The sequence below is a fragment of the Kogia breviceps genome, chromosome 13 (genome assembly GCF_026419965.1).
Source record: "Kogia breviceps isolate mKogBre1 chromosome 13, mKogBre1 haplotype 1, whole genome shotgun sequence".
Classification (NCBI taxonomy): Eukaryota; Metazoa; Chordata; class Mammalia; order Artiodactyla; family Physeteridae; genus Kogia; species Kogia breviceps.
Window position 1 is genome coordinate 53,861,236 of NC_081322.1, and position 19,374 is coordinate 53,880,609.

The window sequence follows — 19,374 nt, forward strand, 5'->3', positions numbered from 1 at the left end:
CTAGAAAAGAAAAAGCAAAATAACAATATAGGGTTGGAGATGTATAATTGAATAAAGCAATCTTAAAGTAAAAACAACAACAACTGAATCCAGCAAATTCAAAGATGCGACAATAACAACAAAAGCAGGTCCAGATGATAAACTAGAGCAAATAAGTTAATTTGAAAAGAATTAGTAGTTGTTTAGAGGAAAATTCTTTTTCTTGTCCTTATTACTGCCCAAGTCAATCCACAGAACTTCCCAAGGAGGGAAGCAGTCGGAATGTTAAATGAATGCCTGGGAAGGCATGTTTATTTATTAAATATATCAGTACTCTGAAGATTGTCAAAGAGCTGCAGTGTGTCAGTGGGAAATTTTAAATCATATAGACTGTAATAAAGCAAGGGCCTTAAGGTTACATATATATTATTTAAATACCATTTTTCAAATCTCCAGTTGTCCTCCATTTCCCTGCTGGTGCAATGGTTTATAGGGTGGTTTCTGTATCAGTGTGCCAGTGCTTATCAGCAGCTGTGCACACACATAAATCTGGGATCGAAATATCACATACTTCTCTATAGACAGATTGCTCCCCTTGACTGAGTTGTAGTGTAACTTCATTATTCTCTCCATAGGACATTTTAGAGCACTTTTATGACATAAAAGGTCTCAATGTCCTGACCTTTGCAGGAACAAAACGCATGTAAATCTTTTGTTTTTAATTGGTATATATTTTAAAACATGTTTTTAAGTTCATTAGGGTTTTTTAAAGCTCTGCATACCTGGAAATGGAATGATTATTAATGGCTAATTGAATAAGGTAAGTTGATATTTTTTGTTTCTGTTTGTTTTTCTTCAGAGAAGAGTATACATTTGCAAAAGACGCAACCTCAAAGAATCAAGCTTTGCTGAATTGTTAGCAAGCAAGCTTTAATAATGTGTTATAGCAACAGTGGATGCTGCCTAAGTTATGCATCCCAAGCAATGCAGTTACACAGAGCTCATAGTGCTTGTAGGGAAAAAGGACACTGTTATGGACAAAATGTCTTATATCATGTGAACATGCCAAAATATTTATGGATTACAAGAACAAAGAAAACAGAAAAGAGATTGTAAAACTAACCTGAAAAAGAACTTCTGTTCTATATTCTAGCTACAGAACTAACCAGATTACAGAGACTAAATAAATTTCCACTAACGGGCTTGGCTTCCCTGGTGGTGCAGTGGTTGAGAATCCGGCTGCCGATGCAGGGGACACGGGTTCGTGCCCCGGTCCGGGAAGATCCCACATGCAGCGGAGCGGCTGGGCCCGTGAGCCACGGCCACTGAGCCTGCGCGTCCGGAGCCTGCGCTCCGCAACGGGAGAGGCCAAAACAGTGAGAGGCCCGCATACCGGGAAAAAAAAAAAAAAACAACCACAAAAAAATTTCCACTAACATAATACAGTTTTGGTTAATGGAATGAAGTTATATTTTTTGGTTAATACTGTGGATAATGTTATTAGACGATTGCATGAATTTGAAAAAGGACTCTAAGAAAGAGTGCCATGATTTTCAGTCCACTCTGACCACCCCTTCCCCAGGTTGTATATTCTTTCATTCTGACAAAAAAAATAGAGTTCACATGCATAAAACATAGAAAAGGGAGATTCAAAACCACAAGTCTAATTATTTCAGCAGGCCAATAGTAGCAGTAAATAGAAAAAAATATATAATTTGCATGCCTTTCCTTACTTTTTCCCTTGGGTAGTTCTGTTGAAAGAAATATAAACAGAAAGCCATTGCTCATGAAACTTTCAAAGATAAAGTATACTCCCTCAACACATTGATTAGACTGTAATGTTTCCTACGCCTTCCCCCATTCTCTCCCCTTAAATTTCTCAGTGTTGCTCGGAGGTATTGCTGATTATCATAGGTGTTTCCATAAGTTAATTGTAAAACATTATTTGACAATGAACCTAGGATTATACTATTTAACTATTTAAAATGATTTATATCTTGTAGTCTTCTTAAATGTATGTGAACACATAAACACCCTGTACACATAAACCCTTATGAAAAAATACAAAAGACACAGGTATACTTGCCACATGATTTATGATTTTATTCAAGACTTCAAGGAACTACTCAGTTCCATCGATGCTGGTATATCCAAGGTTAATTAAATTTATGCTTTTTAGCAAAGTAAATGCTTGTTACTGAACATCTTTCAATTTCTTGTCCACCAAACATTTCTTTGAAAATAATTACTGTGAAAGGTAAACATAGGCAGTATTTATTTTTATTACTGCCAAATATTTCTCATAGCATTATTGTCAGGAAAGATTTGACTCTCTCTCTTTTTCTTTTTCTTTCTCAATATTTCTCTCTCTCTTTTTTATCCCATATTTAGTTTTTTCTTTTGTGTGACTCCTTTAAAAAGGAATGCTGCTTGGGGGTTCATTAAATATAAGACAGAAAAAGGAAATATTACCAATACCTTCTGCAGTTGTTCTTGTTTTCTTGGAATCTGAAAATACAAATATAAATTACTGACAAAGCAGATAAGAAAAATCAACAACTGATAAGCTCACAACAAAATGTCCATACACTCTGAAATCATTTTCAATGAAATGGATTGATTGCATGTTGTATTTCTAGAATATGGGGCTTAAAGCTAAATTATTCTGTTTTTGAGAGGAGGAGTACTAGATTAAGGCAAGAAGTGAGAAACTTTTGATGTATAAAATATAGAAAAAATACGAAGGAAAATATCCACATCTAATTTGCACAGAAATTACATTGTGTCTATAGCAGCTAATGACCTTTTAATAAAATGTCAAACTGGGCAGATATACTGTCTGTTTCTATAGAGATGGGTTGGAATCCATGAATTCAGTTGGTAATTTCTTCATTTGTTCAATGTATAGCAATCCTGGTGAAATGTATTGTACTCTCCTTGAATAACTGATGCATTTCCAGTACAAACATTAGCTTATTCATATTGTAATGAAAAAGAAAAAGGTGATGATGACTCATGGGTTACTGACGAACATATCATTTATTTAGTAACTTCTATGTAGTAACACGCATTCAGTGGTCAAAAGCCATCTATTCAATTTTTAGTCTTTTGGGTGTTCAGCCTATACCTGAGAAATTTATTATTTCCAGTATTTTTATACCATGAAACTGTTCCTATCACTTGAAATTAAAAACAAGTGTTTTTTAAACTTGTTTATTTTAGAATGGAGGCATCTTAATTTTTGCTTAGAATATTTCATTCTGTATATTCTGTTTTCTTTCTTTTACTTCTTCTGTAACTTAGTTTTGAAATTATCTGAATATTACTGAAATTAGAATCAAAATAATGAACTATGAATTTATACTTGCAAAAGATAAACTGTTCTCTGGCTGACAATTATATGGCTTAGAACCTAGAGCAATAGATATTCACTAACAATTTGGAAGTTAATGAATCTGTGTGCCTTATAGTGATGTAGATGGATCATGATTATTGTTCCACAATGAAGTAATGGACCTAAAATGTTTGACGATGACAGTGAGTAGGAGACTGTTCACAAAAGGCAGTTAGATGGTCAACTGAATTGTTTTATGAGAAAATGATAATCAGTAACAGTAATAGTGTGGTGAAAGTAATAACCTACTTCCACAGAAGTGGAAGCTAAAAACACATTTTAGGAGAGCAACTTGGGAAAAAAAATCTAGAAAGTCATTAAAATGAGCAAACTTTTTGACACAGTAGTTCAACTTCTAGATTTCCAAGGAGAAACATGCAAAAATTGTCATAAGAAAATCTTATACGAAGATGCTTTGTTTGTGACATTGTTTTATACCTCTAAATAAGGGAAATATTAACCAGTACTCTCCGTACAGTAGGGGAACTGTTCATGGGATTCAGAGTATATCCACATGATAGAAAAACATAGTCATTAAAATGATGTTTTGCAACGTCTTCTTTCTGAATTTCTATTTTTTCTGTAATTGGGTTATGTTTCACGTTTAAGAGAAAAACAAACCTTATTATTATTATTATTTTTTTTTTTTTTTTTTTTTTTTTTTTTGCGGTACGCGGGCCTCTCACTGTTGTGGCCTCTCCCGTTGCGGAGCACAGGCTCCGGACGCGCAGGCCTAGCGGCCATGGCTCACGGGCTTAGTTGCTCCGTGGCATGTGGGATCTTCCCGGACCAGGGCACGAACCCGTGTCTCCTGCATCGGCAGGCGGACTCTCAACCACTGCGCCACCAGGGAAGCCCTAAACCTTATTTTTTAAAATAATATATCCTTGAAATGGAACACTTATTTATTGAGTAAACATTTATTAAACACTATTGTGTCCAGCATGGCTTAGTAAAAAGAATTTTTGACTAAATTTTTCTTAATACCTGCCACCTCACCCCCAAAATCCAATCTTTTTCTTGCTATTCATTTTCTCATCAGGAACTATAATGAAGTGGACCAAATTCATGATCTAAAACAAATGTGTTTTGCAAGCAATTTCTCATTCGTTTCCTTGATGAATAATTATCCTAATTAGGTAAGCAGGTAATTCAAATATTAGAAAAATATTATATAAAACAATTCCAGGGCTTCCCTGGTGGCGCAGTGGTTGAGAATCTGCCTGCCAATGGGGGGGACACGGCTTCGAGTCCTGGTCTGGGAAGATCCCACATGCCGCGGAGCGGCTAGGCCCGTGAGCCACAACTACTGAGCCTGCGCATCTGGAGCCTGTGCTCCGCAACGGGAGAGGCTGCGACAGTGAGAGGCCCGCGCACCGCGATGAAGAGTGGCCCCCACTCGCCGCAACTGGAGAAAGCCTGCGCACAGAACAAAGACCCAACACAGCCAAAAATAAACAAATAAATTTATTTTTTTAAAAAAATTACATATAAGAATGTGATAAATGTCATCTATCATCTTACTCATATGTCTAGCTATTTATTAATCATATGCGGGCTTCCCTGGTGGCACAGTGGTTAGGAGTCCGCCTGCCAATGCAGGAGACGTGGGTTCGTGCCCCAGTCTGGGAGGATCCCACGTGCCGCGGAGCGGCTGAGCCCATGAGCCATGGCCACTGGGTCTGCGCGTCCGGAGCCTGTGCTCCGCAACGGGGGGAGCCGCAACAGTGAGAAGCCCGTGTACAGCAAAAAATAAATAAATAAATAAATAAATAAATAATAATAATATGCAGTGGCCACTCTTTTGGAGATACAGATTCTCATACCACAACAGATGAAAGTATGAAGTGGATAGTTCAATGGCTAGCACAACTTATCAATTAGTTTGGCTGCAGTATACTGGGGTAGGATTTCTGCCTGTCCAAGAGGTTCTGTGATCCTTGTTGAGCAATCTTTTGAGCCCAGAGTACAGCCAATATGCAACACACAGAAATATTATGGTGGGCACCTACAGTTGAAATACAACTGAAGGTAACACTTGGGGAGAATGTTTGAACAGACAGAGGCTAAAATGTGGCATATTAGGACAAGATTATTTCCAGCCCCCCATTCTTCAACTAGATGCTGGCATGGGGTAGATGCGAAAAGCTTAATACAATATATGTAAGTCTGGAATGCCTGTTGTTTTTAATCTGTTTTTCTTTTCCCTGGTAATAAGAATTGATAAATATTGTATTAGATATCCATTGTTCTGTAATAAAAGAATAAAAATAATATGAAGTCCAGGGTCAGGTAAAGTACATCACTTACTGAGATAAAGAAAAGTATTTCATAAAGTAGAAATGTAAAAAAAATAAGTCATGATCTAATCAAGCAGGTCTTTAAAGTTCAATATATTTGCTGTAAGAACTGGGAGCTGTAGTGAAATGTACTTAAAATGTCATCATAATTTCACGTCTTTTGGTTAGGAGTCAACAGAGCAGCAGACTTATACAAGTAAATACCTGAGCAACCAAAAAATATAATGCTTAAAATTGAAAGATCACATACTGACCCTAAAGAGCTATTAGTCCCAGCACTTAGTACTCATGCTATTAAACTTCATTATGCGCTCTCAGCACTCTGCTGAAATGGCTTAAAAATATTATAAAGGCTTACTTGGTGAATATACCTCCCTGAAGGCCATCTTCCCAATAATCTGAACAGTCTTCTATTAAGAACATCGAGACCCACAGCAGCTGATTGAAAAGCAGTGATGTGCTTGCAATCTGTTCAATTCATCACTCACTCAACTTTAATGATGTATCAGGTATGGTCCATTATGTTCATGAATGATGCCAGAGGAAAATGAAATACAATGCATATTGAAGGGAAAAATTAACTCTCTGATAGTCTAATAAATCAGGTAATGAAGTATGTCGTGTGTGTGTGTGTGTGTGTGTGTCACTTGCCAATTGGCATCCTTATTCAATTACAATAACAGAAACTTTGCATTGTATTTCAGCATGATTCCTCTTCAGATCTCAATGATGAAGCCCTAGAATTTAGGACTAATTCTCACATGCATTCAACTCTACTTGGCCTTGCCCTAGTTACAGTAAATAATAAATCTCATCTGGCTAGTTCTCAATGGAGCTGTATCCTTCAGAAGATAACCTGTGTTGAAAAGCCCACAGGCTTGAGGACTTCCCTGGTGGTGCAGTGGTTAAGAATCTACCTGCCAATGCAGGGGACATACATTCAATCCCTGGTCCGGGAAGATGCCACATGCCACGGGGCAACTAAGCCCATGCACAGTATGTAGTTGTGACAACTACTGAGCCTGAGCTCTAGAGCCCACGAGCCACAACTACTGAAGGCCATGTGCCTAGAGCCCATGCTCCGCAACAAGAGAAGCCACCACAATGAGAAAGCCATGCAAGGCAATAAAGAGTAGGCCCCACTTGCCGCAACTAGAGAAAGCCTGGGTGCAGGAACGAAGACCCAATGCAGCCAAATATAAATAAATAAAATAAATCAGTTTATATATTAAAAAAAACCACAGGCTGTCCAACCCCTAGGATTTCATCAACGAAGCTGAGGTTAGTTGAATGAGATCTACCTAGATCTGCTAGTGCAACTCAAGTAGCAGCTAACAATCATATACACTTAAGATAAAATTGTTAGTAATTGACTATAAATTCCCAGACCTAAAAAGCTCACTATAATACAACTCCCAATTTGAAAAAAAAATCATTTCTTGCCTGGGATATGAAAATTTGAGTGCCTACTCTTACTTCTTGGGGCTATAACATTTATCTTAAGATTCCTAGATATTACTGATTCATTCACAGAATAAATATTTGTTGAGCAATGTACAAACTAAGGAAATGTGTTAGTTCCTGTAGGGGATAAAAGTGAATTAGACATGGTCCCTTTAGTCAAAAGTCTTAAAGTCAGGTAGAACAGAAGGAAAATGATGCAAGTAATATGAAGTACAAGGGGCATGAAATAAACAATACTAAGGAAGTACACAAAAACTCTGAAGGGAGATTATAAATGAAAGAGAAAAAATATTTAATTGGGAGGGTCAGACAGACATCCTAGAACAGTGGTCCCCAACCTTTCTGGCACCAGGGGTGGGTTTCGTGTAAGACAATTTTTCCACGGACGAGGTGGGTGGGGTATGGCTCAGGTGGTAATGCAAGTGATGGGGAGCGGTGGGGAGCAGTGGGGAGCGGCAGATGAAGCTTCACCCGCTCGCCTGCCGTTCACCTCCTGCTGTGTGGCCTGGTTCCCCGGGGGGTCAGGAGCCCTTGTCCTAGAGGGAAGAGAATTTATCTTGAGCCCTAAGAACACTGAGTATTCATAGAAGGAAAAGGAAAGGGTAAGATCTATTACGATAATAGCAGGGACAATGGCTAGACAGCACATTGTATATGTAAAATTGAAAGTGACTTAGTATGGATGAAATACATGATATATAAAGGAAGAAACTGGGTAGGAGAGTAGGGTACAGGTTCCACCACAGTGCCCTGGTGGCTTTGCACTAGCCATATATGCCATTCAGGCAAAGATCTGAACCACGGCTAATGCTGAGTCTGGCAGGATGTCTTGTGATCCTGCAAGAACATTAGGGGATGGGAGGCCTATGAGGACTTTCTATGAGGTCATCTTCCACATGCCTCTCTGTCTCTCCTGGAGGTTGTCATGAGACAACTTCTCATCACCTCCTGGGTTCTCCTGCCTAGAACCCTTTGAGAACAGACTTGCAGACCACTGGCTGTAGTCCAGATTTGAGTCCTCAGCAAAAAGGTGTCCCTAACTTGTGTTGAATTATCTGGTGTGTTGAATTTTTGGTGTGTGGGACAAGGAAAATGAAGAGCTGGCACCTTTAGATACCCTTGCTTTTGCTGGCCGTGAAAGTAATAAATTGTCTCAATCTCAAAAGGGATCATTGTATTTTTACTGGTAGAATTTGTCAGGCCTTGGCTTTGACTTTGCCTTGATATGTGCTTGACAGGAGGTTGGGAAACACTGTGGGGACTTAAATTACAGGTTAAGGCTTGTAGACTATGTTCTGTGGTCAGCATGGTGCCACTGACTATTTTAAATAGGTAATGACATAAAGTGTTTCATGAAGTCAGTTCAGTATTTTGGAAGAAAATATTTAGGGAAAGCATTACAGGCAGAATGATTATTTAGGTCAGAGATACTCAAACTTTTTTTATCTCAGGACTCCTTTAAAAATCTTAACAATTGTAAAGGACCCCAAACAGCTTTTATTTATGTAGGTTCTATCTACGACATTTATCATTTTAAAGAATAAAGCTAGGGCTTCCCTGGTGGCGCAGTGGTTGAGAGTCCACCTGCCGATGCCTGGGACACGGGTTCATGCCCCAGTCCGGGAAGATCCCACATACCGCGGTGCGGCTGGGCCCGTGAGCTATGGCCGCTGAGCCTGCGCGACTGGAGCCTGTGCTCCGCAACAGGAGAGACCACAACAGTGAGAGGCCCACGTACCGCAAAAAAATAATAATAATAATAAATTAAAAATAAATTAAAAAATAAAGCTGATAATATTTTTAAATATATATTTATTAATTTAAAAATTTAAAACCTGTTACCTGTTACCATAAGTATACTTTTTATGACAAATATATTTTCCAATACCAAAAAAATGATGAGATGAAGGACTTTGCTTTACACTTTTGTGAATCTCCTTTATGTCTGGCAAAGATAGTTGGATTCACATATCTCCTTAAGCATTCATTCTGTTGCAATATCACACATTATGTAGCTTCTGGAAAACTCTAGTGCACACTCATGAGAGAATGAGAGTGAGAAGGAAATGCTAAATCCCTATTTTTATAAATATATTTTTGATCTTGCAGAACCACTGAAAAAGTCTCAGGTACTTCCAGTAGTCCTTGACCACATCTTGAGAACCTCTGATTTTCAAGATTGTTTCCCTGGTTCACACAAGAGGTTAGTAAGACCAACATGAGGTCACAAATGAGGATGTGAGGTCGCAACTGAAGAAATGGAGGCTGTGAGTGAAGATTAGCTTTTCTAATTACTTTAGGACGGATTAGACAAGAGAGTTTAGTCAAATTAAAAATTCCGGAGGACTAAATTTTAGTGGCAAAGGAAAAACAGGAGTCAAAGTTTACACTACAATTTGAGTCCTTTTGTCTGCAAAGAGAATGGGATGATTCTATAAGAAGAAATAAAGTAATAGCATATGTTTATAAAGAAAAATATAATTTGATTAGGACTTTGACTTTGGGAACCTGATGGACAGTAAGAACGTGTGTTAATAAATCACAAAGAAAGTGTCTGCCGAGGGAGAAAGAGTGGCAACTTCAGTAGAAAAAGTCTTGTCATAGAAGGACCTCAGCTGAACATTTATTCAGAAATGTTACTCTACTTAGGCTAAGATATGCTTGCTCTGACACCAAAACTGCTAACAACAGTAAACTTGATGGGCAAAGCTCAATGGAGCCAAGGGTCTCTCTTGCTAAGTTTTGTGAAAGAGATTTGATGAGACATGCTGTAATAAGATCTTAATATGAACAGCAAATCTTCAGAGTTCACTAATGCAAGAAGCTCTTTGTGGCCTGATGCCTGCTTATCATAAAGAAGTTCATATGCACTTTAATTTTTGTGTTTTAAAATTCACCACAAAAACTTCTCAAGAGCATTCTAATTAAATCCCTGAAACCCCCCTTATTCTCTTTTTCTTCAGGAAAGTTGTCAACCATTAGTATCTTTGACTATATCCAAAAAGGTTGAACGTGAATAAACTTTGTGTAAAATAAAATACTGAAAATCCAAATTGTATGCCACCTGGTGATTTGTATTAAACTTGCCTCATTTGAGGAAAAATGTGCTTCCTGCCTCTATGGAAAAGATTTCTATAATCTTTATTGAGATCATTGAAAATAAGAAACAAGAGCCAAGAAGCTTAAGTCCATATACCTCCTCTGCTTTGCTTAACAGAAGATACAGAAAGGGAAATAGGAACTCGCGAAATGTAAAATCAAGCCACTGCCTAGAAGAGCTGGCCATTAAGCCTATTCTCCTACTATACATTGAGAGCAACGAAAATTACGCTGAATAGTTTTTATCTTAAATATTATCATCTTACCAATTTAAAAAGTTTTCCAAACAAGAGATGAGACATAATCTATGAAACATTTTGGAAATGACAATTTAATAATAATGATGATGATAGTGATGGTAATATTAAGAAACAGTCAGGAGTATATGTTTTATATATTTCACAGCTGGTGATGGACACTGGATTCCTTGAATCTCCAAGGGCAAAGCTCTGCTTGGGTTCCCCAGGCTCTTTCAAAAATTGTCCATCGCATATGGACAATTTTGCAGAAAAGTGAAAAAAGCCACATAATTCAGGAAAAACAGAACCAAGCATAGCAATGAGGGGAAAAAAATACATAAAAAGCTTATAGCTGTGAATTGTAATTTGACTGTTTCATATACCCAGAAGTCTTCTAATACTTTGGTTTGAATGCCAATGAGTGGAAAAATAACTGTTCATATTACTCCTTTACCTAAATCAAATGGTAAATTGTTCTTTATTCAGAAGAAGGAAGGATGGAGGGAAGATAAACATCTTTGAGCATTTACTATCTGTCAAAAGCTGTGTCAGGAACTTACTATCTCTTTTTTCCTGTAAGGTCTCTGTATACACACCACAATGTTGATCATATAAATGATATAATTTCCAAAATGCACTGAAATATTTGCTATGTGTATATGGGGAATTAATACTGATTTCTATGCCTTTATAATAAACACAGTGATATGTATTAGTTGACTTTTATGATACTATGTTTTTTTCTCCTAGGTAAGTAATAACCAACTAAAATATTTTCTCCTTCTCAGATCTATTGACTCTTAGATTCTTGTTTAACAGAAGCAGAATGTGACTCACAAGCTATCAGGACTATGTAAAATTCTAATGATACTAAATATAAAATATAACACTTGTTTTCTTATTTTTCTCAGATCATATGAACACTAATTAGAATATAATCGTCATTTTCAAAGTCATAAGTGATTGCTTATATCTACATGCTATTTTTACTGAGAAAATAAGCCTAGATTAATAAACAGTAGTGATAGCTAGAGACCCTATCTAAGAGTAGTCAGGCTGTGCATTAGAAACATCTCTAAACAGAGTCACAGTGACTTAGAAGGCCTTAACATTCCCATCAATCTGAATAAAGTTTAGACAGTTTTCTTCTTGACTATAGGCCCCTGACCACACTTTTAGCAGAGCATTTACTTTAGAAAACTTGCAGTTGTAAATTCTTTCTCTGTCCCTTTGAAACATAAATCTTCTACAACCAGAAATATCTTTCTCAAGATCTGCAAGACATCACTTTGAAACAAAATCATCAAAAGAGATAGCAGCCCTATATCCCAGTCTCTGTGGAAGGGTAGAAGCCTAATTTCATAGGAAATTTTAAAACCCAGATGGCCTCATCACATTGACCAGCTCCCACCCCAAACCCACCAACATCCTCCAGTGCTTTTCTATGAGCTTATACCAGAACTTTAAAACTCTCATTTTTGTTTCAGTGGAGTTGAGTTCAATTTCTCCTATTGTAAACAGACTTGACCCCTATCGCAATAGTCTTGAATAAAGTCTCTCTTGCCTGTATAAGTTCATCAGGTGCAGTCTCTTTTTGACAGCAGGGAATAAATGACTCCATATCAAGACATCCTGACAAAGGGAGGTGGAGTGCAAGTGATAGACTATGACTTATTTTCAACATAATAGAACAAAATAACATCACTTGCTTGTCAGTGTCAGAGATATAAGTGGTCACTATGTGAAAATTGGTCTGTATTTTACATATTTTTGAAATCTGATAAAATTGCTAATGAAATAGGAGGCCTGGGATTTTCAGAGGTTGTGTTTTACCCCCTGTATATTGAGAAAGATTAGATTAAAATTACTTTTTAAAAAAGTAGTTCACCCTTCAGTGTGAAGTGATGTTCTAGAAAAAACACCTTCACACAAAATGTATGCACATAATAGATCCAAAGTAAACACAGACAAGCTGGCAGTCAAAATTCAACTCTGATTATTAGTAAATTGTTCACACAAAAAGCATAGTGGAACTTTGCATAAAACATACCTTCCTTCTTTTCATCTTTTTTAGTTGCTGCTGAAATAAGGGAAAGAAAATAGTGTTAAAACATATTAAATAACCATTCCTCAGAAAACTGAGAATATGAGGATGCAGTGCATATATTCATAAACTTAGTGGTTATCAATACACAAATTAATTCATCCAAATCTGAAATAAGAGAATAAATTGAAAATATTATTTCATATAAAGTTTTTCTTTTAATTCAGATATAAACATAAAACCAAAAAAAGGAGAATAAAAATATATTGTTACACAGACAAGAAGTTAAAATAATAAGTATGTGTTTAGCATAATTACATTTTAGGTTTGAAATTGTTATATCTGACCAAACCACAATCACTTCTAAAATAAAAGGAATAGATCTATGCAAAAAATAAATGGAGTCCATAAATTATCTGTGCCTAGTTACCGATGAATTATATACCAGTTTATTTTACATAGTTACAATAACAGTGTATAAAATGTATCATTTCAGGAAGTTAATGAAAATCCCACCCTCCTCTTAGCAAATGTATATCATCATTTACATAGAGAAAAGGCACGGCACACTTTAATTACTGTTGAATTCTGACTTCCTCTGTGGTGGAATTCATCTAATCCTAGATCATGAGTCTAAACTAGGATCCAAGTTGTAGTTTATGTGTGTTACTGGAAGGGAGCTTTTGGGGGAGGCTCAGTCATCTTGGAATTGTTCCAAGCAAACCTATGATGTCTTAAGCCACATTAACTGACTCAGAGGTCATATACATCCCTTAAAGTAATTCCTCCTGTGTGGATTAGAATTTGGGGGACCACTTTCAACCAACATCCAAGACTACATTGGATCTATATTCTGTTCTACAATTGCCAAAACACTTTCATGTACATCCTCTCTTTGGTCTTCATAACAACCTTTTAGGAAAGGCAGCCCAGAGCAAGAAACTAAGCCTTAGAGACATCAAATGATTTACAGATGTTCACACAGTGAGCAAGAAGCAGAATTGGGTATAAAAATCAGGAACAAAAGACTGAAAGGGAATATATTTAAATTTATTATTTTAATGTATTACAGGCCTTTTAAAATCTATTTTCTAAATGTTATTAAAATACCATTACTTTCAGAGTAAAAAGGTAAATTTATAAGCAAACTAATTCTACTTTGTCACATTTGTTTCTTTTTAATGGAGTTTTAATTAATAGCATACAAAATGTAGAGAGGATTTATATCTATAATGTTTTTAAGTTAAGAAATTTGCTTATTCCAATGATATAGTGAGGAGAGTAATAAAGATAACTAAAATGAATTAAAGAATATGGACACTGTCGGATAGATTTCAAAGCCACCAGTCATTATTTCAGCAAACCCTTTTGAGTTTGACTCAATAGACTTATTTGTAGTTAGTTCTTTGCTTTACAAATAAGAATTTCCTTCAAGAAGCATCATAGGGCTTCCCTGGTGGCGCAGTGGTTGAGAGTCCGCCTGCCGATGCTGGGGACACAGATTCGTGCCCCGGTCCAGAAGATCACACATGCCGCGGAGCGGCTGGGCCCGTGAGCCATGGCCGCTGAGCCTGCGCGTCCGGAGCCTGTGCTCCACAACGGGAGAGACCACAGCAGTGAGAGGCCCGCGTACCGCAAAAAAAAACAAAAAGAAAAGCATCATAATTTTCAAAATCGCCCACCATGTATATACATTTGATTCTGGAATTCACTTGAATTTTCGCATTTCACCTGGAGTTTGTAGGATAAGGACAAGAATTGAAATGGTGTTGTCCTTTCAGATGTTGCAAAAGAGGATTTTACTTTTTTTTGTGTGTGTGTGGTACGCGGGCCTCTCCGGTTGCAGAGCACAGGCTCTGGACACGCAGGCTCAGAGGCTAAGGCTCACGGGCCCAGCCAGCGGCATGTGGGATCCTCCCGTACTGGGGCACGAACCCATGTCCCCTGTATCGGCAGGTGGACTCTCAACCACTGCGCCACCAGGGAAGCCCTTACTTTGTTTTTCTATGGGAGATTATCTCCACGATATCTCCCATAATTTAAGCCATAACCTCTCTCAAGTTGGGTCAAAGGGTGAAGGTAGAGGGCTCTTTCAATAAAAATAAATAAAATGACACAAAATCACAAATTAAAAATTGCTGTGGTCCTTCCCAGGGTCCTGGGAGGGTCTCTGGCAAGGGCCTTCCCAGGGTCCTGGGAGGGTCTCTGGCAAGGGAGTGGCCCTGGTCCCTAACTTCATCAGTTAGCAATAAACCCGCTCTTTCTGAGGGGCAACCAAGGCCAGAAAGAAGACTGAGAACATGAACACACTTTGAATATCCATCATCTCTTATGAATTCCACAGAGAAGAAAATCTCTGAAACAAGTTTCTCAAAGAAATGGCAAAATCTTTTGCAGCTACTTTGAATTTTTTTGACTCCTAAATAATCCAAGAAGAACGATGTGCACATGTGCACATGCGTGTGCAGGTATGTGGGTATTACACACTTTCCTCTTCCCCATTCTAACATTCTTAAATAATTTCAGCCCTTAACTTTACAGTAAGAGAGAAAAGAGCTGAACCAAGGAGTTTGACTTATTCCTTCATAACTGACACTGGCTTTGCTTCTTGCCCTGTATCCGTTGAAGGTTGGTGGGTTTTACTCAAAGTCATCTGGAAAGCCATGTGATCTGTCAAGCTGGATTCCAGCCCAGAAGTTAATCAAAACCAGGGTGTTTCAGGGTCCAACTGTTTCCAGAATGGTTTTGTAACTTTTGTTCATGTGTCCCACTGCTGGCACTCAGTTCAGCTCACCTGACTCTAATCTATTTAACTGGATTACAATGGCTGGATGACTGATTTACTGAGTGGGAGTGATTCTTAACTATTTAGCTCTTGTTTTTCACATTGTAATGAGACTGTAATGAACCCTGAGATCTCCACCAAAAAACTATTAGAACTAATAAATCAGTTTAGTAAAGTTGCAGGATACAGGATTAATATACAGAAATCTGTTGCTTTTCTATGCACTAATAATGAGCTATCAGAAAGAGAAAGCAAGAAAACAATCCTGTTTAAAATTGCATCAAAAAGAATTAAATACCTAGGAATAAGCTTAACCAAGGAGGTGAAAGACCTATACTCTGCAAACTATAAAACACTGATAAAGCAATATGAAAATGATACAAAGAAATGGAAACATACCCCATGTTCTTGAACTGGAAACATTAATATTGTAAAAATGTCCATACTACACAAAGCAATATACAGATTTGATGAAAACCCTATCAAAATACCAGTGACATTTTTCATGGAACTAGAACAAATAATCCTAAAATTTATATGGAACCACAAAAGACCCCGAATTGCCAAAGCAATCTTGAGACTGAAATGGCTAATATTTTAGTTATTTTGTTCTTTTTTTCTCTAATAGATGGGATACTTTTAATGTTTGCTTTGAGACCAAAAGGAAAAAAAATACACTAACACAGATGCATATAGACCCATCTTTTTTTTAAATGAGAAATAAGTTGACTGTTTAAGCCACCCATGATATTCTGTTATAGCAGCCCAAACTAAGATAACATGTGAATCTACAATTATCTCAGTAGTTGAAAGGAAACAGAGATATCATTTTCCTGGCTCAGTGTACTGTCCCCCTTTCCAAATGTACACCCACCCACCCACAGGACTCCACAGGCACGTCCCTAGATTTATGCACAGAATAAGATCCAATACCCTGGTACATCATGAGAGATAAGTGGCAGCACCACACCAGAGTATCAACTGCAGTATCTTGAGATGGGAATTTAGGAAATATTTGATGTAGACCCATCTTTTAAGGCGAGTTCCATTATGGTTCCTGTCCTCACTCGGGCATTTCATTCTCAACAGGTGTCTACCTAGCTGTTACAACTAACTGATTGAAAAATGATTCCTGGGGCTTCCCTGGTGGCACAGTGGTTGAGAGTCCACCTGCCAATGCAGGGGACACGGGTTCGTGCCCCGGTCCGGGAAGACCCCACATGCCATGGAGCGGCTGGGCCCGTGAGCCATGGTCCCTGAACCTGCCCATCCAGAGCCTGTGCTCCACAATGGGAGAGGCCACAACAGAGAGAGGCCCGTACCACACACACACACACACACACACACACACACACACACACACACAAATATATTCCTTATTTCTCTCCTTCCTTTCCTCATTTTGGTCTATATTCCATTCCTACACCACAACTTATTGTGTAATATCTATTAACTAGATTGATATCCCGTCTAAGTTCTAACTGGCTACAGAAAAATCACTGCCTGGATAACATTCGGTCTGCTCAACATAAACCTGCCCCAAAGTGAATCCTCTTCTTTTCCCTTAAGCTCATTCCTTCCCCTGGGACTTATCACTATGACAATTATAATGATCTTATTCACCAACACTCGAAAGCTCAGTATCATTTTTATTTTTTCTTTGTTTCATCTGTATAGTTTATCAAATATTATGTCTTCAAAATGTTCACCTTATTTGCATTTCTCTAAAGTCATTTGCGCCATCCTAGTTGAGGCTATTGTCTCATGTCTTCATAATGACAACCTTTCATAATTATCGCTAACTCTTTATATCTACTTAAGTCATCTATTTACTAGCAATGCTTTTTTTTCTTCCAGTTTATTTTTTAGTCATGCTACAAACTCAAGTCACCCCTCATCCATGAGGAATCCCTCTTACTGAAAATCACTTTGTCTTAATTCTTTGGCATTTATTATCTCTACAATTCAATTCAGCACTACAAGATATTCAATATGTGTTGTTACTTAAATTTCTCATATCTCCAAATTGCAATCTCCTGTAGTGTAAAGACATTTATGTCATTGTCTTCTCAGTGCCTCCAAACTCTTTGTTAAAATAATTTTTTAAGTACTTCCAGAAAAGAATGCTATATCTTAATTATAATTAATATGTACATATATACATAATTTATATAAAACTAGGGTTTAAATAGTTCCTTTGTTATAAAAGTAAAAAAAAAATAAATGAAGAGATATACTCTAACTTTTACCCCACTATTAACATCACTGTCAATTTTGTCACTATCTATCAAAATTATCAGTCTCTGCTTATAGCAGTGTTGCCATTGTGTTTAAGCTGTCTCCACATGGAGTACTTGCAAATATTAATTACTTCTATGCATAATTTAATTATGCAGCTGTGGTGTTATAAAACCTGTCTACAAAAGGTCTACTGAGTATGTGCACAACACAAGTGACATTTATCCCTATTTGGTGTGTCCCTGCTTTGATGTGTCATTACAATTTAGTGAACATATATATATAGCCCCTAACTCTTGCCTTGTACACTGTTCTCAATCAGCACTTTCATCTAATCTCATAAAAGGGTAGTTTTACAAGCCTTCCAGACTCTACCTGATTACTCACTCAACGATAAATGCTTTATTCTGAAAGTGTTAAGTTCTGAGTCTGCCTAATCCAATGTACTTGGAATGTAAAAGTGAAGAGCCCATGGCCCCAAGCTCAAATCTGAAGCAGATTTCCAGATATCTCTTCAATTCTCTCCCCTGTACTCCTCTAAAAGGAGGCTGAAGTAACACAAAGTGCCTGCCTCGAGTCATAGTTCCACACCTACCATGACCTTCAGAAGCCTCAGTTAAAACACTGTGCCAGGCTATTGTGAATTTTTATGAGAACATATATGCATTAACTGCAATAATTCTTGAACTAGGTAGTCATTCACTTAAGGAATTCCGCTCTGAGCTGCACTTTCATGAAAAGAAAACACAAAAGTGATGGTAATATTTGTCCTGCTTTTCTACCTCCCATAATATTAATGACATTCCTGATCAGAACTCTTCTAAAGAAGAATCAGTTTTGTTGATCAACCCAATGATCAAATGAAAACTAAAACCTTGTATCATAGTTCTTAATCATTCTAGCACATATACTTTATAAACAACATGATTGGGTTAAATGGCTAGTCAACCCATTTTGCCAATATTTACTAGGATGATTCTGTATATTGTTGGGTCCAGGATTAAATGTAACAAAATTTTGGATCAGATGGAATCATGTCATGTGCTGAGAAGTCTGCTACAAGGAGCTTCTGCACAGAAACAAATGTACCACCACCTAAACGCATCTCTTTTATTGGTCAATGCTGTATAATGTGGCAAAGGAGAAAAAATAAAGATTTTCTCCGGTAAATATTTTACTTTTTCTTTCCTAAGAGTGTTCTATAAAGTGGGCAATGGAATTAGAGGAGCTTTCTCAAAGGATGTGATGTCAGGTGATAGTTAAAAAATAACATTACAGGAAAATTATTTTAAAGAAGTACTTTTCCCAAACTGATGATTTAAAGAATCTATATATTTTCTAAAATTCTCTTAACAAAACCACTTTTGATGTCCCAAAGATATTAGTGAGTGATATAACAAATTTTCTCAGATGGCTCATAAAAGCTAGGATGATTACTTTGTAGTCATATCTGATTTTTGCAGTCTTGATATACAGATGAAGTAGTATTAATTTAATACCACTCTGACTGAATTTTCTAGTATGACACAAATTAAAATGCATAACTAAAAACATTGGAAATTTTATATATTTGTGTATCTCTATCTGTCCATCATATTATCTTCTATGTATCAATTAATCTATGGTTTATTTTTGGATGTACAAGTAAAAGCTCAATGACAAACCTGGAGTCAAGATACGAATTCTTGGGTCATTCAGTATCTCCTCTGCAAATGTGGCATTACTCTCAGTTGCAGTTTCTCCAATTACTAAATAAATTCTTGAAATGTGCATCTTCATGCAACAACAAAATGTTTTCTATAATAACCCAGCAGATGGTGCTATTCTGCAAT

The 19,374-nt window shown here is 37.1% G+C and overlaps 1 protein-coding gene across 17 annotated transcripts in view; it reads right to left on the reverse strand.

Annotated features, from left to right (window-relative positions):
- The window catches only part of TRDN (triadin), a 502,784-nt gene that overhangs the window by 257,559 nt on the left and 225,851 nt on the right, over positions 1–19,374 (reverse strand). For 16 of the 17 annotated variants that reach the window (XM_067010670.1, XM_067010684.1, XM_067010683.1 and 13 more), the window contains 3 exons: positions 12,526–12,555; positions 2,458–2,487; positions 1,713–1,730 (listed from right to left, as the gene is read on the reverse strand). In XM_067010670.1, the coding sequence (XP_066866771.1) occupies positions 1,713–1,730; positions 2,458–2,487; positions 12,526–12,555 (78 nt within the window). The remainder of the gene's footprint in view (positions 1–1,712; positions 1,731–2,457; positions 2,488–12,525; positions 12,556–19,374) is intronic. The other variant, XM_067010680.1, reaches the window with a different exon arrangement.